General features: G+C 47.9%; 2 protein-coding genes across 2 annotated transcripts; one reads left to right on the top strand and one right to left on the bottom strand.

The window, feature by feature from the left end:
• Positions 1-114: 114 nt before the first annotated feature.
• On the top strand, positions 115-15,646 carry ZW10 (zw10 kinetochore protein). The gene is made up of 16 exons (XM_067310136.1): positions 115-237; positions 389-523; positions 1,725-1,826; positions 2,021-2,098; positions 2,238-2,397; positions 2,839-2,988; positions 3,664-3,855; positions 4,516-4,679; positions 5,508-5,690; positions 6,177-6,415; positions 7,871-7,942; positions 8,910-9,079; positions 9,718-9,848; positions 10,355-10,486; positions 11,809-12,011; positions 12,787-15,646. The coding sequence occupies exons 1-16, from the start codon at positions 121-123 to the stop codon at positions 12,905-12,907; spliced, it is 2,349 nt and encodes a 782-aa protein (XP_067166237.1). The 5' UTR covers positions 115-120; the 3' UTR covers positions 12,908-15,646.
• Positions 15,647-15,783: 137 nt separating this feature from the next.
• TMPRSS5 (transmembrane serine protease 5) lies at positions 15,784-18,799 on the bottom strand. Its single transcript, XM_067310010.1, has 9 exons — positions 18,654-18,799; positions 18,416-18,529; positions 18,231-18,274; positions 17,938-18,100; positions 17,674-17,849; positions 17,490-17,588; positions 17,069-17,211; positions 16,438-16,590; positions 15,784-15,792 (listed from the first exon to the last, which is right to left on the bottom strand). The coding sequence occupies exons 1-9, from the start codon at positions 18,797-18,799 to the stop codon at positions 15,784-15,786; spliced, it is 1,047 nt and encodes a 348-aa protein (XP_067166111.1).
• Between the last annotated feature and the right edge of the window lie 1,588 nt (positions 18,800-20,387).

Genomic DNA, 20,387 nt, shown 5'->3' on the forward strand with positions numbered 1-20,387 from the left:
CCAGGGGAAGCATGTCCCAGGCCGGCGCCCGTAGCGGCGCGGGGCACCCTGGGAGCCGTAGTCCCGCCCGCCGCTGTCCGCCTTCCCGTGGTGCTGCGCGGTGGCGGGAGGGCGGCGGCCATGGCGGCGCCGGCGGGCTCGCTGGTGGCGGCCGTGCTGGCGCACTCGGGCCGCCTCGACAAGGAGGACCTGGGCACCCGCATCGGGCGGCTCTCCCGCCGCGTGGAGGAGCTGAAGGCAGGGCCGCGCCGGCGCCGGGGCCTAGCGGCGGGCCGAGGGCGGCGGCGGCGGGCCGGGCCGGGCGGGGGGCGCGGGGCCGGGGCGGCGGCGGCGACGGGGGGGGCCCGGGCGGAGGGTGACCGTGTGCCCGCGCCCCGCTTTCGCGCAGGGAGAGGTCTGCAACATGATCAACAAGAAGTACAACGAGTTCCTGCCCAGCATGCAGAGCGCCGAGGAGCTGGTGTCCCAGGTGGACGGGCTGTCCAGCAACATCGACCTGCTGAGAGCGGGCATTGAGAACGAGGTGACGCAGCCCTGCTCCCCCGTGGCGGCCCCTGCGGGCTTATTCCGCGCCATCCCGCACCGGCAGAGCCCCCTTCTCTTGCTGTGCTGCGGAGGCGCTGCGGGGGGAGAAGGCCTCGCGACTAGGAGCTCGCGGTGGCGTCGCCCCTCGTAAATGCCTTGAGATGACACATGCTGCATAGGTGTGCGTCAGGCCTGAGGTGTACACAAAGAGTTGTAATCAAGGGATAGCTCATTGCTTGTTCGTTGTTATTCAGTGGAAAAGCATCCCATGTCTCTTCAGGAGAGGGAGAAGGATCAGCCTTGTGATATTGCAGTAGGAGATCTGAAGCACACGGAGGTGGACTGGCCCGGCGTTGGTCCCACAGTGATTTTGTGCAGAATGGGAACCAAGCGTGCGCCACCTAAATCATAGCTGTGCATGTCCACTGAAGTCTCTGTGGAGAATGTGGGCAGGTCCCACAGGCAGGATTACAGAGTCATTCTCTCCATTGTCCCTTCTCCTTTGATTGACTTTAAAATGAGTTTAAGGAGTGGCATGTGGCATTCTTCTTTCCAGAAGAGCATGATGCAGTGAACAGCAAACAAATAGGAACCCCCCCCCCCCCCCCCCGCCATTAGGGGGTAAATTAGGGTAAAACACAAAGTTTAGATACCCAGCTTGTGGGCCTTGCCTTATTCCGTGCTATATTTGGGGCTCTGCTGTCAGCCAGGTCAGGTTCACTTTCTTGGAGTTAATTTCGCCTTTGGGGATCCTAAAGCCAAGTATTTTCTATGGTCTCTGTAACTTTGTTAAGTAACTTGATAATTAACTTTTGGCTCAGTTCAAATGTTCTTGCACTTTAAATGGATAACTTAAAGAAACACTAGAGCTGTTTTGGCTGCCTTTTGAAAGTAATTTTTCTTACAGTGCCTTTAAAAAACCTGTAATGTATTAAAAGAGAAAACAGTTCATAAGAGTGTCCCATGCCGATAAGGATCTTTCTAGCAAGAAGTAAAGTAGGTGACCCTATAAGTTGAAGACATGGTTGTTATCGGATGCCAAAGCAGATAAACTGTTAAAATTGAGTCTTTTTCACCTTCTCCCCAAATTATTCTAATAATAGAAATACTTTAAATCTTATGTTTGTATTATTTTTAAGAGGAAATGTGTCAGATAACATCTGGATGCTGTAAATGAACTGATATGTCTGTTACCTTAGGTTCAGCGAGATCTAAATGTTGCTGTTGCTGAATTTACTGAATTGAAGCAGCAGCTGGAGCGAGACACGCTGGTTCTGAGTATTCTGAAAAAGCTACAAGAGGTGAGGAGGGGAGGTGGAGAGCGGCTTAAAGTCATTAAATGGTAGTCTTCCTCCCTGCTGCTCAGCCTACAGCAGTATTCTGGGCTCCTCTTTTGAGTAAACAACTATATCTCCTGTCTCTAGCCATGTTGTTTAACAAATTGTAGTCTTATAGCAGATGTACAGTTACCTATGATTATATTTGTTTGTTGCAGTTTGATACAGCTATTAAAGAGTATAACACTGCATTGCTGGAAAAGAAGTATGTTGTAGCAGCTCAACAACTGGAAAAGGTAATAATGACTTCTCAAGCATATGACAATATTGTTCATAAATACTTTCAATAAATTTCTCAAGATTCTTTTATTAGTAGGCCACGGGGGCAGCAGTTACCCATGTTTTATGTATGGCTGTTTCCACCTTTACCATTAGGCACGAAGCAGCCTGAAAATGCTGGAATCCCGTAAGGGCTTTGAGCTAAAGATCCTGAAAGCACTCGGCACAGAGCTCACAGTGCAGACGCAGAATATGCTCTATCATCTAGGAGAGGAGTGGCAGAAGTTGGCCGTGTGGAAGCTTCCTCCTTCAAAAGGTATGCACAGCTCTAGTTGGTTTCACTATTTCTGTTTCACTATTTGAATAAGCATGGTTGCAAGTACCTACACAACTAGGACTTTAATCTAAGGTTGGTTTAGTGAGTTCTTTACGCCTTTTGCATAATCATATTGAGGGGGATCGGTGAGTGGCAGTGCTCTTTGGATTTCACTCCACTTCGGAGTATTTAGGTCCCACCACAAACGGTCTGATGCAGTTGGTAGCTTTTAAACTGAGTTTGAATGTTCATCTGACTCCTCAGTGATATTTCTTAGAAACTGATGAAACAGATACCAGAAGGGTTACCAGGAGTTCTAGGAACCCTATTTAGTGGAAATGGAGAGTTAGCTTTATCTGCTACCCAAGCAATGCAGTAGCTTCTCAGATCTGCTATAGCTCAGACCTCACTCTGACAGAGATGTTTCTTCTCTTTCTGTAGAAAGCAGCAGCCTGGAGACAGTGATGCACTCAGAATTGCACTTATGCACAGTGCCATCAAAAGAGGAGGGGATTGCTGGCCCGCCTGTTGCCTCTGTGCTGCAGGCATTTGCTGTCTTAGGAGAACTGCACACCAAGCTTAAAACTTTTGGTAAGACAGACCTTGGTTCCGGTTAAACATAGCTGTAGTAGCCTGGGTGGATGTGAGCTCAGATTTGTTTCAAGATGGATATTGAGATCCAGTTCCACGTGAGCGGTACACTGGAAGACATCTTCTTACTCTGTTGGCATGCGTTTTCCAGCAAGCATGAAGTAAAACCTCTGGTTTTTATTAATATGAAATTGCCCTGAATTATTTATCCTTTCCTGTCAGGTTATTCTAGTAAACTGTTTTAGTAATTTGTGGTTATGTGGTTTCATGGTCTCATATTCAAACTGTTTTTCCAGTTACAGCCTCTTTCTCTGTAAAGAGCATGACTGTTAGTTTTATGCAGTCTCAGGGTTTCAGCCTTCCCAGGTGTTTATAAATCAGGAAGCATGCCAGATGCTAAGATAGAATTTAATGCTGCTGGCTGTTTAGATTGTTTCTCACTTTGATTAAATATGCTACTCTTTGCTAGGCCTCCGTGTGTGTTTTACCGTGTGTGTTAAAATGGGCTTGAATGAAACCAAACTCAATGTTTTGCCACATACAAGTTCCCTGATATAGGTACTCAAGAGAGCATTTCCTCTGCCTTATCTGAAGAATCCCTAAATCCAAAATAGTCTCTAGTGGGCCCCACAGCCTTCCTTCTGCTGCTGAAAACATATTTTTTTCCTTTCTCAGGCCAGCTGTTACTGAAACACATCCTCAAGCCACTGATTTCTTACTCCTCTCTTCGGCCATTGGTAGAGGAACAGTCAGATGTGGTCATCCTGCGTTTTAAGTCTGAGGAACCTAACTTGGATAATACTTCTCCTGTGGAGGTTTTTGACAAGATTAAGCTGATTCTAGAAGTTCTTCACAAATATCTGCTGAGTAGGTAGTTTCTCCCTTTTGGAATTGGAGTGAGTTGCTGATCAGCACCCAGTTCATGTAATTGTAGCAGAAGCTTTTTGGAACATCTGGTTGTTAAGCAATATTGATTTATGTGTAAGGTCTAAGCAGCTTTTAACTTGGGCAGCTTGGCATCTTGTCAAACTGAACTTGGCTGTGACCAAGCTCTCACAATACATTCATACTGTGAAAATGAAAGAGAAATGTGTTTTGGCTCAAAAGAATCAAGGAATTGTTTTTTTGGTGAATGATCTTTCTTTTGAGACAAGTCACAGCACCGATAACCTTCGCATGCTGTAGGTCCAAAAGGTGGAAGTCATGTTGCAGTCTGTGGAGCTCCTTGGTCAGGCTGGTTCCATTCAGGAGCTTCCCTTGGCTAGAAACTGGTCTGCGCTTTGCTAGCATTTCACAAAATAAACATGCTGGGAAAATGGCTCAGTTTACACATAAATTCAGTTGTCTTTTGGTCGGGTGGGCGATTCCACATGCCCAGTAAGGCCTAGATATGAAGAATACCTCCATAATAATGATTATAGAACAGCTGAGAGATGCTGTTCTGACAGGAGGGACTGAATGAACTGGTGGAGGGTCTGGTCCAGGAGGAAGGTGTGTTAAAATCCATTTGTGTTCTCTTCAATCCAGATGTTCCTCTTGAGGAGTGTGTGGAAGACAAAAAGGAGTCCAAGGTTACACTGTCAGAACTGCTGGGTGATATGATATGGGAAGAGTTGTCTGACTGCCTCATTCAGAACTGTCTGGTGAATTCAATTCCAACCAATAGCAGCAAGCTAGAGCAATATGTAGAGGTAGGACTCAAAACCTTTCAAAACTGCCTAGTAGAAATCCCAGATGGGCAGTTTCAACAGAAAGTGTCTCTTCTCTGTCTTTTGCTGATCTAGAATCACATGAAATACTTCTCTCAGTTAAGCTGTGGCTTGTTTTTCTTGTCATGTAAAGTGTGAGGTCTGCGATCCACAGCTATTGAGCCATGTTTAGCTGAGATCTGGGGACTTTAAGGGTGCATGATGTTAAGACACCTGTCTGAGCCTCTGGGAGAGCTGAAGGTGTCTTCATACATGGTGATGTGGCAGTGCTGTTTGCCTGGCCAGCTTCCTGAGAATTTACTGCAATGTTTGACTTTGTATTTGTTTTTAATGATCACAGGGGCTTCTTGTGTAGGCAACATAATTTTTTAAAATCTAAAAAAATAAAATAGAACTTGCTGCTAGTGAGGTGTGCCAAAACAACTTTCCTTGAAGAGGGGGCTGTTTCAAACACAAGCAGTGACAGGACAAACACTCCTGTCCTTTTGCTCCAGGTAGGCCTGTGCAATGAAATTTGGCTAGATTACTCCTTTGGTTTTTGAATTAGGTTGCCTGCAAAGTCAAGGGGGACAAACTTGCAGTTCAAAGAAAGTACTAATGTGTTTTCAGGGCCTCAAACCAAGCCAGCTATTTCCAAAACACTGTTGAAGAACTGTTAGATGGTTAGAGCCCTTTGAAACTTAGTTTCCTGCTTTGCTTTCAGCTGAGTGGAAGAGTTTATACCCAACTTTATTTTCGCTCTTTGATTTTAGAAAACTATAACTTGGAATCCACAAGTATTAATGTAGCACCTATGTCTGCTTTTCTCAGGTGATTAAATCCACAGAGGAATTTGAAAAAGCCTTGAAGAACATGCAGTTTTTGAAAGGAGACACAACTGACTTACTGAAGTATGCCCGTAACGTCAATTCCCACTTTGCTAACAAGAAGTGCCAGGATGTTATTGTGGCAGCCAGAAAGCTGATGACCTCAGAAATACACAATACTGTAAAGGTGCTTGTTGTTGCAATATGCCATTTTTTTAATGTGGAAAAACAGTTTAGCTAATGAAGGCTTGCCTATAAGAGTTGAGTCCTTTTTTATGGGGGACTGATTTTTTCTGATTATTTTGGGGATCTTGGCAAACAATGGTTTCAAAGGTTTTTTTTTAATGGTGCTCAACTGGGTTATTCCACTAACATGATGTTTCTTAAAATATTTGAAGTTAATTTTGTAGGGTTTTTTGACCATTGTCATAAGTAGAAGAAAAATTAGAGTATCACTTACAGAGCTTGCTTCTAGGCATGAAGCACTGTATAGTCTGTGTTTCATGGACTGCCTTATCATTCATAAACTGGGTGACCTCTAGCAGAGACTTCTGCAGCCTTGCAGCCTATCTAGAGTCTCAAATCTCTGTCATTCAGTGTTTCATTGTCTTGTGCAGGCTCCTTTCTGTGGGCTCTAAATTATATTATACCTCTCTTGTGTTCCCCCCCGTAGATCACACCTGATTCCTCTGTAGCCCTACCAAGACTTCCTGATCCTGGGGCAGGAGATGATTTAAAAATGCAAAAAACTGCAAAACTTCTGCATAATGAGATGGTGAATTTGGAGAATGAATCTAAACTGAGCCAGTACACATTTTCTCTGCCCACATGCCGCATCAGTTCCTCAGTGGAGAAACTAATGGAGCTGGCTTATCAGACACTGTTGGAGGCTACAACCAGCACAGATCAGTGGTAGGAATTCTGTAACAGCAGGTAGCTCTTGGGTGTGAGATACTTGCTGCCTTTGGCAATGCTAAGCATCTGTTAGTAGATTAAAATGAATTTAGAAGAGCAGAAAATGTTGTTTAAAAATTAGAATGGATCATTAAAGGTGGTGGGTGTTTTGACTGGAGGCTGAATCCCTGGATGTGTGCAGTGGAGTGGTACACCAGGAATAGCTGTGGAGTATGTTCCCTGCAGTGCTCTGGTTAAGCAGCCTTTGGGGCCTGTGTTATCAGGGATTATTCAGGTAGGTTTTTATTGTATTTTCACTATTATAGCAGTGAAAACGTGGTGACTCCATAGTGTGCACAAGGCAGTTCATGGCTCCAGTCTCTTAGGTGGGAGAAATGCTGCTGTTCTATTCACGTCAAGATTTTACCATGTGTTAGATATCACTTGTTTAGAAAAATAAAAACCATCTCTCCTTTTTCAAACCAAATGCTAAGTGCTGGAACCCATTCTTAGGCGAGTTCCTCTTTGCTTTCTGCATGTGCACAGGGTAAAAGCAAAGAACTCCAGTTCTGCATCTGATGGGGCTCTTCAGAGAAAACACTCAGACATTCTGAGGAACCACGTCCACAAGGCTTTGCTCTCTGTTTTATAAACTGGAGACCACAGTCTGCAGAGGGAGAGTTTCCTAGGTACTGAGCACCTTTCAGTGTGCCGTGGCAGAGAGAGGGCTCACTATTGCACGCACCTATTGGAAGAAGGGACACTGTCCCCTTTGTCTGTGGGGTTTCATATATCTCCCTCTGACATGTGGTCTGAAGCTCCTCTCTGCCTTAGGAGCTGAGCTTAGGAGTGTGGGCATTGCCAGCTGCTTGTCCTCTGTGGGACAAGGTCGTCACAGCTTTTGTGAGCAGCCTTTGTGAGTTTTCCAGAATGCTGCCTTTATTGACATTGCTGTAATTGATCCTGACAATTCATCCTTTGTGTCCCTAAGGAAAATGTGCTTCACCACTAATAAAACCAGGTTGTTTTGGAGAAGAAGTTTCTGAAGAAAAACTGAAAACAAACAGTGCAGGCACTTTCATTAGTTTCTGTGCTCTGTGATTTGTTGGTGAGAAAGGGACATTTATTTGCAATTTGTCCTTGCTGATTATTCTTTAGGGGCAAAGGACAGTGAGAAAAGGAAAGTTCTGGAAGGTGTTTTGGAAGCTGCTGAGGCTCATAGTCAAAGTAGGTTTCTGAGTGAAAATTAGAGCCAGCAAGAGTTGTCATCTTTGTCTCTCCCTCTTTTTTTGGTTTTAGTTTAAAGACAGCTTTTCAAAAATGGCTAAATAACTTTCCATGAACCTTTTGAAAATCCTATCTTTGATTTCCAGTAGTTAATTTTGTTTTTTATTGCATTCTTCTCTTTCAGGATTCAAGAATATATATGTTAATTTTACTAACAAACTAACATGAACCTTATTTCTGTTGTAGCTGTATACAGCTCTTCTACTCCGTGAGGAATATATTCCAGCTGTTTTATGATGTAGTGCCAACATACCACAAGTAAGTGTGTGTGTGTATTACCTGGGCTTGCTTTGCAGAGAGAACAGTGCTATTGTATCAGCCCCACTTACTCTCTGTTTGTCCACCACAGCCAAAGATTACTAAGAGTCTTCCTCTAGTGAGAAAAAGCTAGTACTCCTAATCCGTTATTAAATCATACCTGCAGAGTATTTGCTTGAGAGTTTCTGGAGTTTCTGGTTTGCATTCTTATGACCCAGGAGATTATTGTTTTTAATATGTCTTGGACATGAATCACATTAATTCTATGTCTTATAATCCTTGTGTACATGAAGCTTATCAACATGAGCTAAAGTTTTGTCTCCAGAACTGAACAGAGTCTTGCAGATCAACTTTATCATACCCCTCCATTGGGTTACTAGAATAGAGTCATGCTTTGACATGGACATGGGTTAGCTTTTAAGATATTCCGAACTGTAATGTGGCTGTAAATAGTTTGTAAGTAGCTCTTACTACAGTTGTCTTTGAATCCAGGCACAAGACTTTGACCTCAGGTCTGATTCGGAGATTTTCATGATGTTTTCCCTGCAAAAAAAAAAAAAAAGGCAGTGATAAAAAATTAAAAATACAGGATTGTGTCTGAGAACACTGGTGTATTATTGGAAAGGACCTCTCTCTCCTTTCCTAACCATTGTGCTATAACAAAGTGCCTTCCTGCTTGGAATTCCATTGTTAAAAATGGTGTGGGTATAGCACACACTTGGGATGCCGGGGTACCATTTCTCTAGCCTTGAAACGCCTTTTCTGTATCTAAGTTCTTCTGTGCAGCTGACAGGAGGTTGAATGCTTTTATTCTGACTGATGTCTTTATCAAGCACTGTTTGCAGTTAGATACTTGCAACATCTGTCTGAGACAGTCCATGTGTTTCTCAGGGGTGGGTATGACAGTTTTTTAACAGAGCCAGGTCTAAATAAGTACATTCTTTTCTCCTCCTCCTTCCTGGGACAGAGAGAACCTTCAGAAACTGCCCCAGCTGGCAGCCATTCATCACAACAACTGCATGTACATTGCTCACCACTTGCTCACCCTGGGACACCAGTTCCGGTACCGCCTGACAAGCATCCTGTGTGATGGAACAGCTACTTTTGTAGATATGGTACCTGGTTTTAGGAGACTTGGTAATTTTACCTTTCAGTATTGAAATATTTTGATGAGTGCAATGGTAGTTCATCCTGGCATTTGTTGATGAATAATTTAAAATGTAAGTGGGGCTGCTGGCTAGAGCAGTGGATTGTTTTTTAAGAATTTTCATACTTTCTATGTAATGGGGTCTGACAGAGCTTTATGAGTCTAGGCAAGATGGTCTTTAGGGCTTGACTCTTTTAAGCCTGGCTCTCCTTGTCCAGTGCATAATTTCAAGAGCAGTTTCTTATCCAGTGAGATGTTGTGGCACTCACAGGTATTTTGAGATCTGCTGTTCTGTCTTTTGATGCCTTCTTTAGGTCACTCTATGGAAACAAAATCTGAGATATACTTGCATCAGCCTCACAGGAGCCTGTCATCCATAGTTACTCCTGCTACTCAGCTCTTTCTCCTAAGTGTTGTGGCAATCAAAGCTCTGCAAGAAATTACTGAATCTGTAACTGACAGTGCAGGCCTGGTTAAATTGGCTCCATGAGACTGATTAGAGACTGGAAATTGCTTTAAAAACAAAACATTGTGGCAAGTTTATGATTCAGCAGTTACAGTCTCCAAATAGGCAAGGCAAATTATTAATTGTTTAATAGCTTCCCTCTGCTCTTGTTTGCTCCTGAAGGGATGGAGTGTTTTCTGGCCCAGATGCGAGTGCAGAAAGGAGAAATACTGGAGAGGCTGTCAAGTGCCAGGAATTTTTCCAATATGGATGATGAGGAAAATTACTGTGCAGCAAACAAAGCAATAAGGCAGGTAAGCAATGCAAATTGAAGCCAAACACACTGTTGTTTGTAGATGTTGTCCATGAGTAGGTACAGTACACAATCTCAGTCCTGAGAACTGTGTGGTGTTTCAGCAGAGTGGAATTTGCAAACAGCTGTCCTTGCTGGCATAGGTTGTCTTTCCCTGGGCTATGTCTCCTTTTATAAAATTGGAACATGCTGAGTTCAATTCTTCTTGCTCCAAGGTGAAATAAAAAGTTTCTTAACCTTGGAACTTTTGTTCCCAAATGACTATATTTCTAATGTATTTCATTTTCAAGGAAAAGATCTATCACACTTCTGATAAAACTTAATGCAAACTGAATATACTGCTTTTTTTCCCCAGGAATGTCTGCTGTGTGTGATAGCTTGATACTTCATTGCCTTACTTTTCTTTAAAACTGGTTTCTGTCCATCTGTAGTCATCTTAGCATGTGGTATCTCTCTTGTATGTTCTGTTGGATAACACATAGGTAACCTGTAGCTGTTATCTTCCAGGTATTGCATCAGTTGAAAAGACTGGGAAAAGTCTGGCAAGATGTCCTTCCCGTGAATGTATACTGCAAGGCTATGGGGACTTTGCTGAACACAGCCCTCACAGAGATTGTCACTAGGATCGCTGCCCTAGAGGTAACTGCGTGAGACGGACATACCAAATACAGTGTGTTGTTAACAGCTAGGATTCATGGCCTCTGGAAGTTCGTTCCAAAATCAGGTTTCAGGGGAACCATTATCTTTCACTGAAATGATAATTAGGTTCCTGTCTATGAGAAATGTTCAAGATACCCATAACTTGCATCTGCTTGAGACCATATATACTCTTACAGTGATAGTATGACTGTATAGTCAGGGGGGAGGTCAGGGAAGTGGCCATGATTGCATCTCAGTTTGGATTTAGGTATGCCACTCCTACTATATAAAAAACTCCATGAATCGGTCTCTTCTTCTTTGTTCAGGGTATGTAAGTTAACTGGTGTCCTGAGGCTGAAGGGCCCCAGGGCTCGGATTCCCGTGTAGGCTTTGGGAATGTCATTGTGCTTTCCACTGTCTTATGAGAATTTAAGTTGAAGTAGCTTCTGCTGCTCTGGGACTATTTCAGATGCATATTAAAGAAGGTCTGCTGTCACTTCTAGAAGCGCACAGAGCTTCAGTGTCCTGCTCAACGTTTCTATCCTCTCATTAAAGCAGGTTCTAGTGTCACAGACTTTGCAAAAAATTTCTGCTCAGCTCTTGTCTCAAATGTCATCTGTTCTGATGCAGTTGCAGACTGTGCATCTCTGATAAACCTCTCTAGGCACCAGATGCTGGTAAACCTGTGATACTTCAAACTGAAATTTTCATTGCTTAAATCACGGTGGTAGTTTCCACTTTCATCTCCATTTGATTCCCAGTACTGTGCTTAAGCAATTGTCAGGTTATGCTGGGACAAACACAATTATCCTAATAAGTTTCTTAATGAAAATACCTTTTCATGGCAAATGATAGAAACATGTTTGTGCATCTGTTGTAGTTGTAATCTACACCCAAAGAGCCTCCCCACTGTGAATTAAGCTAATAATGCCTCTCTTCATGTAACAGCTAGTTTACAGGACACTTGCTCAGACTGTGCCTGCCAGTAAACTTTGCTTTCATTATTGGCCTGGCATAACCTGAGCAATTTCCTTATATAAATTGTTCAGGACTTCATCATAACAAGTCTGCTTCACCGTGAAATGCTTGCTGTTGCATTAAGATAATCCTGTTCAAAAGCACAACCGTTATTCTGAGGGGACTGCAGAGAACTTGCTGAAACTAGCCATTCATGAAATAAGTTATGTTGGCTTGAGAATGTTAAGCGTGGTCCAAACCACTGCTTTTCATCTTCACATAGCTGCTGTCTTTCCTTTCACTTCCTGCTCTGTTCTCCAAAAATATATCTGACTGCTCCTGTGCTAACATCTGTTCCATTCCAGGATATCTCTGCTGAGGATGCGGATAGGTTGTACTCCCTCTGCAGGACCATGGTAGAAGAAGGGCCCCAAGTTTTCACCCCACTACCTGAAGAGGACAAAAATAAGAAATATCAAGAGGAGGTTCCAGTCTATGTGCAGAAATGGATGACATTCAAAGAGCTGATGATCATCCTGCAAGCCAACCTCCAGGAAATAGTAGATCAGTAGGTGTCTAACCTTTCACTGCACCTGGCAGTTCTTCACCTCAGTAACAAGGAGCTGGGAAGTGCTCTGACACCAGCAGGGCACCGCATTCAGGGGACCTGTTCTCATGGAGGCAATTAATTACCTTTATAAAAGGGGTTCAGAGCAGGTTGAGACTCAGGTATCTGCTCCTAGGTGAATTTCTTGGGTGTGTGTTTGTAGTCCCTTTCATGTTTGCCATCTGAACGGCAAGGAAACATTGTCCTCGGCAGCCTAAACCAAAAGGCACAAGCCATGGAGAAAGCAGATGGGAAGAGCTGTTCCTCTCTTGTGCCCAGCTCATTGCTGCTGTTGGAATGATGTTAGAGGCTAAAACTTCCCAACTCTACTTCCATCTGGGCATAAAACACTTTTTTTTTTTTTTTTGGCTTGGGAGATGAATGGGAACTTTGCAGGCAGAACAGGCTTTAGCCTTAATTTCAAAAAGAAAAGGTACAGTTTGTAATAAGCACAAAAAGCACCTCATGTTCTGTTGCTGGACTCAAGTGGCATGTGGGACACAATTTGTGGCGTGCAGCTAATATGCTGCTAACTGGACTTTTCTGTCTCCAGACTTACCACTCTGACAAGTCTATAACTTCTCTACACTTTTAAGTGAACTTTAACCAGTCAGCATCTTTGGGCTGTAAGAATGGGAGAACTGCAGTGGTTTAAAGTGAGTGCTCAGAAGGATTGTTTTAACAAGAAGTTGCCGTGCAGTTTGGTGAAATAACGATGTTTTTTTCTCGCATTTAGGTGGGCGGATGGGAAAGGACCTCTTGCAGCTGAATTTTCCCCAGCCGAAGTGAAGAGTCTTATCCGAGCCTTGTTCCAGAACACCGAAAGGAGAGCAGCAGCACTGGCCAAAATTAAATAACTGTGTTTCCTCCTACGTGTTCCATCTTCTGATAAAGCAAGAGTGAACTGAGTCTTTCAACTATTGTTTGGATTCGACCCTTTTGTACTGGTCTATAATAAGCTTAGTGTTAGGCAAAGTGCTTCCTGGAGGCTTGACTAGAGAAGAAACATTTCCTAGCTCAATGTCCTTAGGGCAAATAGGGTGGTTTTGTGGGTCTCGGACTGGGAAATCAAAGGTGGGTAACACATAGACACTAACTGCTTCTGCTCCATCTGCCAGGTGGATGGAGTTAGGGCTTGAAAATTCAACCTCCTGCCAGACTCTCCAGAGATATCCTGCCCAGAGCCAAGTTTTCTTTCGTGAGCTGGTGGGCATGCAATCCTGGTGAAGAGATGCTTTTGGTGATGTTTGCTAAATTCCATCCTCCTGGATTTCATCTTCCTCTAAGCCCAGCATAGGGAAATTAAGTAAATCTTTTATCCAACATCTCTTTACAAGAATAGGCACTGCAGTCAGGTGGGCCTCTCATGCAAGAGATGTGGTGCTCAACTGTGTCATCTCAAGATTGCTTGATTAGGGTCTTCTAGAGGGGTTTTTATTTCTCACTAGTGAATCTTATCTATGCAGTTTTACACCGGGGCATGTAAGCCCACTGTATCTTACCTCATCAGTCCTTGCAAATTGCATATTAAACCCACAGACTTTGATAGCTTTTGGTGTTCTAAGACTGCTGAAGTGCCAAAATTTGCTCTTTCCTGCCTGTTTGCTCAGGTTTCCCTGAAAGCAGACCTCAAAAGAGTGAAAATTTAAGGGGGAGGAGGCGGGGGGCGGGAAGCATGTTCCATGTCTGTAAGTAAATTGTTTACTGGTTCACAATGTTTTGCACAAGTGACAAAATTACTCGTGGCTTTATTTCTCATGGAAAATACCTTAAAACAGACTTGGAAGTTTTTAGTCTCACTTTGCCAGCTATGGAAGTGAGTTCAGCTCCTTCCTTTACTTTTTCTTTGTGTAAGATCTAGGTAGCTCTGGCATCTACTGTCTTTCTGCCAGTATCTTTTTCTGTGCTTTTAGAAGTAGGAGAGAACTGTAAATAAATATAACAAGGGAATGAAGCAAGCAGCCAGAGCATTATCTATCTTTCAAGTTAGTAACAGAAGGCTGTGTTAGATTGTTTTGGTTTATGATTTAACCTCTATCAATCCTTTTTACAGCAATGCATTTGTCATATATAGATTTCCAGACGAAGCAGACCCCTTTCTCCTGAATATACCTATTCTAGATGAACAAAGGTTTCCTTTGACATTCTTTGAATGAACTTTACCACCACTGATGTGTCAACATATGGCCTTTTCAGGAGCGTAGTGAGAAAATCAAGTGTAGTGGTGGTCCAGGGGCTGCTCTGCTCTTATCACCATTACTTTACCTGGCCTCTATCAAATTCATAGCGCCTCATAAAAATGGATTTTGAAAAGGTTCATTTGTTACTAAGAGAAATGGCTAAAGAATATTAGGAAAGGGGTTGAAAAATTGTCTTGATGTCCTATTTCCCTATTGTGCAGCTCCAAAAATTAAATCGGGCAAACAAGAATTTATCCATACCAAGGCTGCAAATGAATAAGTGAGTCCGTGGGAGTAAGTGGGGATGTTTACCTGTAGACTTGGCTCCAGACCTGGGCTCCTAAGACCGTGCAAAGCAGAGGAAGCCAGTGTTCTTACTGTATAAAGGGCCTTTTTGTTTGATGAGAAATCTTTAGTTTCACTGGCTTCTGGGAGCACTTGTAAAAGGCCTGAAAGAAATGCTGTGTAAGGGATTTTTTTTTTGAGTTGTTTTTTTTTTTTTTAAAGCAAAGCATTAGTCATCATTACATCAGAAGAAGTTCAGCTACTGAAAGTTCTTTAATGCTATTAGAAAAAGTAAATGAAGTATATTTTTAGTATGTATTTTTATTGTTAATGCCATCTAGTAAGCTATTTCTGTCACTGTTCCTCTGGTCTGCCAACAGAAATAGGCAGCTAGCTGTCCCTTCCAGATTCTCTTGCATTAGCAAACTGTTTTGCTGTTTTGATTTTGAGAAATGTATAGGTTTTATTTTAATTAATTGACAGTTTCACCAGTAGCATGTGTTAAAACAAAGCCCAGAGGCCAAGATGTGCCAGGTGCTACATGCGTGGAACAAAGTGTTTCCTACCCCATAGTGCTTACAACCTGCTTATGAAAGTTTTGCTCCCCAAGAGCTTAGCATTCTGATCTATGTTATCTACCAGCGTAGCCTTTTCATTTGCACTTTTGTTTGACTTCTGTTTGCATTCCCGAGCATTTCTCTAGTACCTGGATCACAGCTGACTTTTGCATCGCACCCGAGTCGTTGCAGAGCTGAGCAGCGGCTCTGCCTGCTGGGCCGGCCGAGCGCGCCCGCGGCGGGGCTGGGGAGACCCCTCCGTTCCTGGCTGTAACCAGCGCAGGCCCCTGGCCCGTTAGGCTTAGTCCAGCGTATGGGAGTGCAGCAAGGAATGGAGATGCGAAATCTGCCTGCCACTTAAAACTCGAGCTCTTTTTTTTTTTTTTTTTCCCCCTCCTCCATGTAATTTATCTGAGGGCTGAGAATGTTCCCATAACACTTGGATTTCATGGGATCCCTTTCCCTTTACATATCACTATCCAAGAAATGTGTATTTTGAAAAACACCACTTCTCCCATGTGGATTGTTCACAGAAATGTAATGTGCTATTTTCTTTAATAAACTATTTATACTAGCCATGTTTCCTACTGTCATCTGAGGACTCTGTTGGGGGTATGGTTACGGACAGTACGAATTACTCCTGGACCGTTCTTCACTTACTACGTGGACTGGGCAAAGTTTTGCTCTTCAAAGTCTCTCCTTGCTTTGCTTCTAGTAGATCTGGTCAAGAAAAAAAAGAAAAAGAATTAGTACCATGTAGTGGGCTGGGAGGTTGTTGCAGAGGTTCTTGTGTCAAGGGCGAGTGTAGGGCAGTGACTGAAAGAGAAAAAACAGGATGGGATTTGTCTAAGCCACGCGTATGGCTGTAGGGCAGGCACAGGTCAGAACTCCTGCATTGTATTTGAAGCTCAGTCTAAACTTGGATCACTAGGAGTGCTTCCACTGGAATAATAAAAAATGTGCTGTTTCCATAGTAACTACAATTACAAACAGCACAGCAGGGTTTTGGAGCAGTTCGTATGTAGATGTATGATGGCTTTGACTAGAAATCAACCATATTAAAAATTAAAAACAACTACCTTTCCCTACAGTGAAAATAAAGAGTGGGACTCATTTTCCACCCAGTCTTGCAGAAGATGTGTGCAGGTGACAGATACCCCCAATTCTGCAGTAGGGTCTTAAAATGTTAGTCCTAAAACCAGGCAGTGAGATTCAAGTAAGGTCCTCTGCAACTGCTGCTCCTTTTCTATGCTTTCCACTCGTAACTACTGTGGCGAGGGGATGCTGATGTGACAGGGACGCGCTTGGCTGTGTTTTGCAGCTTCTGAGGGCTGCGCACACCTTTGCCTGTTTGCTCCAAGTTACCTCAGTGACGTGGTAAATCCAGGGCAGCAGCTGAGCCACGTTGGTGTAGACCCCCGGGTGGTTGGGCTCCCCGCAGCCCTGGCCCCAGCTCACGATGCCAACTAAGCGCCACGTGGCTCCATCCTGGCAAACCAGGGGGCCCCCGCTGTCGCCCTGCAAGGCAGAGCAAGGCTCAGCGCTGCTCGGGCGGCAGCTCGGCTCCGTTTGGGCTGGCTTCTGCCACGAACCCGAAACATAGGCTTGCAAAGTAGTGCATGCCTCCCTTCGGAGAAGATAGCTAAACCAAAGCCGTTAGTGTTCATAGCTTCTCCCTTCTCCGTTATCGGGGAGATGATTGAAAACATTTTGCTGCCCAGATCAGTGCATCCTAGTCTTATAGCTAAACATCTTTATGGACCCCAAAACTTCCTGCTAAATGCTGAGAACAATTTCCATTGCTAACATAATACACATGTTCCGGGGGCTCAGGGGTGCAACAGGGGCCCAAACTGGGAGTTACTGGGGAGTTAATGGGGGCTAGGCTCCTGGGCCGGGGGCCGGGCTGTGTTCCCCCTGAGCTGTGTACCCCGTTGCAGTAATTCCCACGCCCGCTACGCACCGCCCGGCGTCCCCCGTCGCTCCCGGCTGTTACCTGGCAGGCGTCGACCTTCCCGTGCGGGTAGCCGGCACACAGCATCCTGGCAGTGAGCTCACCCGCGTACATGCACGAGCTGTTGCACCTCTTGGTGCTGATCAAGGGGACGAGAGCTTCCTTCAGCGTCTCCGTAACCTGCGCTGGGAAGGGAGGAAGAGCAGCCACGAGGGAACGTGATCTTCGGCAAGCAGAAGGGGACGAGCGGGGCGCCGCGGCTGGAGGGGTCGGGAGAGGGGAAGCTTGGGGATACGGGAGCAAAGCAGCGAGGGAGGGCCGGGTGCAGCCCACTGGCCCGTGGCTGGGGCGCGTGGGCAATTCACAAGGCAGCGTGAACCCTCCTGCACGCTGCACAGCCCCAGCGCTTGCTCTCGTGTGCCCCGGGGGGGAAGCGGAGGCAGGAGCCGCGGAGGGAGCTTACCTTGGTCCGGTCTGGTGTAGCCCCAGCCGGAGACCCAGCACTGGGTGCCCTGGAGGAGGTCGTGGCGGGAGGGCGGCAGGCACACCGCACGGACGGCGTCTGCCGAGAGGGCGACGGGGTGAGCTGCAGCCTGGCGGGCAGCTGCGCCGCGCCGAGCGCCGCCAGCCGGGCAACATCCGCTCACCCGAGAAATTCAAGGGGACTTTGAGCTTCATCAGGGCAATGTCGTAGTCAAGGCTTTTGTCGTCGTAAAGCGAGTGGTAGATGATTTTCTCCACCGGCGCTCCGGCCTCCTGCCCGACCGAGCCGTGGGCGATCACGCCTGCAAACACCAGCCAGCCGGAGGCCGCTCGCCGCCGCCTGTAACTGAGCAGAAACGCAGGCAGCCTCCCACTGCGGGGCACCGGGGCCGGGAGCAGGACGCAGGATGCGGGAGAGCCGGCGCTACCTGTGCACGCAGTGAGCCGCCGTGACGATCCAGTCGGGGGCCAGCACGGAGCCGCCGCAGCGGTGCTGGGAGCCGTGCTGCACGCTGACCTGCCAGGGCCAGCGCCCGCGGGGCACGTCGGCGCCGCCGAGCACGCGGGCGGCCCCGGGGCGCAGCCCGCACTCTGCAACGCAGCCCCGCGGGCGCGTGAGCCCCGAGCCCCCGCCGGCGCCCGAGCACCGGGCGGCGAGGCAGCGCGGCGGCCGCTCGGCCCGGGTGCAGAGCCGGGGATGGGCGAGGAGAGCAGCGTTTACCTGAGCATTTCAGAGCCACGATCCGACCCGACTCGCAGCGGCTCCTGCGCGGGAGTAAAACCCCGCTCAGAAAGCGCACAAACCCCTGGGCAGTGCCAGCACCATCCTCCTGCCCCAGTGCCTGGGGCGAGGGTCTCCGTCGCTCCCCGCCGGAGCAAGCGCCGCTTCCCCGGACCTGCCCTTACCTGACCTGCCACACGTCTTGCAGGCGGCCTCCCCGCTCGGCTCTAATCTGGGCGAACTGCTGCGCGCCGTCCGCCCTGACGTCCGTCAGGTTCACTGCTTTCTGGTGGGTCGCTCTGCAGAGGCGACAGCAGAGCTCCCAGGCTCCGGCCACCCCGCGGCCGCCCAGACCCCCGGCAGCACCGTGCCCTGCGGGACGCGGCGAGCGCGGGCGACGGGGGCCGGCGCGGCGGTGCCCACCTGAGATAGCCCAGCTGCCGGCAGAGCAGCGTCCCCAGGGAGAGGTCCCACCGCTCGTGACATGCCAGGAGCCAGCCAGGCCTGCCTTCCACCTGCACTTCCAGCAGGGAGTTTTCCGAGTTTATTCTGAAAGACACTAAAGGCATTTTATTAAAGACAACCTGTGAGTTCCCCTCCTTGAAGGGTTTTGCGCAGGGCCGGCACAGGGGAGGGCCTGGCACCCCCAAAGCAACATCTCAGAAGAAACATTTGAAGCAACTAAAAACTACGCGTGAACCCGTTCACCTATCATCAGTGCCCAAGCGGCAGCTTTGCTGGGTAACGACGTGCAAAGAGCCCGGCCAGAGTCTCCCTTGCTTTAGGATCACTCCATGCAGCGAGACAGCAAAGCTGGGAATGGGGCGGGATTGAAAAGCAATAAGAAAACAATTGCAAAACGCAGCTGGGAGAAGCCAGTGGTTCAGTGAGAGGGGCTACTAAAGAGCATCCTCTGCCCCAAGCAGAGGGACGCTCCTGCTGCGCTCGGCCGGCACTTTCCTACGCGCTGCTGCTCCCCGTCCCCTCTGCGGCTGCTGCGCGGCAGGCAGGGAAGGCGCCAACCTGTGCCGGGAGCTCGGGGGACCACGGGCTCCTCCTCGTCACCGTCGCTGCACGCTGCGACGGCTCCCGGTTCCTGTGATGGGGCAAAGCCCGGGTCTGCCAGAGGCTGCTTCAGGTATTTCACTGAGGGGAGAAGAGGGTGGAGGTGGGATTGCACGGCCCGGGCAGCCTGGCAAGGTGCGAGCAGCAGAGCCTGTGCCGTCCCCGTGTGCCCGTGCACGCTGCAGCGCCGGGCACATTGCAAGCAGCCCTGCCGCCGGCGCCCGCGCTTGCTCAGGGCTCGGCTCTGGCCCTGCCATGCCAGCGGGACCGTCGTGGCGAAGACACTGACCTAGGAACCATGCCCCAGCCGCTGTCCCCGCCAGCAGGCCGACCACCCCGAGCAGCGGGAGCAGCCTCCGGGCAGCGCAGAGGTTTTTGAGAGCCGTGTTGGAAGAATCTTTAAGAAACAGAGAGGGAGAAAGGACAAACGTGGTCTCGCCTTCCCTTCTCAGCACTGCCCAGCCCCTGGCGAGCCCCTCGGGTCGCTGCGGCCCCGTCACGAGGACTCGCCGCCTCTGCCCCGCAGGGCGGCCAGCTACGGCCACGGGCTGTGCAGGAGGCCAAGACTGGGGGCCCTTCGCTCCCAAAGCCCCTCAACAGCTCACCACGTCCCGCGGAGCCCCGTGTCCTCCTTGCTTCTCTCCCTGGCTCCGCTGGCCGGCTCCTGCGGCTCTGCACGGCGTCCGTGCCGTGCGCCAGGCTGTCGGGAAGCTCTCCAGCTGGGGCCAGGCTCTAGGGGAAGGAAGGAAGGAGATCAGGGGAAAACCAAAGCTCCTGCAAGGGGACAACCTGCGTGCAGCCCGGGAGGCCCGCGGCGGCGGCGGGCGAAGGCGCTGCTCACCATGCTGGCCGTGGGGACAGCCGGGGCGATCCAGCAGTGCGGGTGCTGCCGTGCAGGGCTCCGGTGGGACCGCGGGCGCCGGCCTCCTACAAACAGCTCAAGTTTCCCCGTGCGCGCCGGCGGCACGGCACCATGCACGCGCACCGCGCAGAGCCGCCACGCTGAAGGGCGCCTTTGTCTGGGGCCGGCCCGCTCCCGGGAGCACGCCGCGCCGGCCGGGAGCCCCTCGGGAAGCGCGCCCATCCCGCCGG

Source organism: Apteryx mantelli, chromosome 23 (genome assembly GCF_036417845.1).
Source record: "Apteryx mantelli isolate bAptMan1 chromosome 23, bAptMan1.hap1, whole genome shotgun sequence".
In the NCBI taxonomy this organism is placed as follows: domain Eukaryota; kingdom Metazoa; phylum Chordata; class Aves; order Apterygiformes; family Apterygidae; genus Apteryx; species Apteryx mantelli.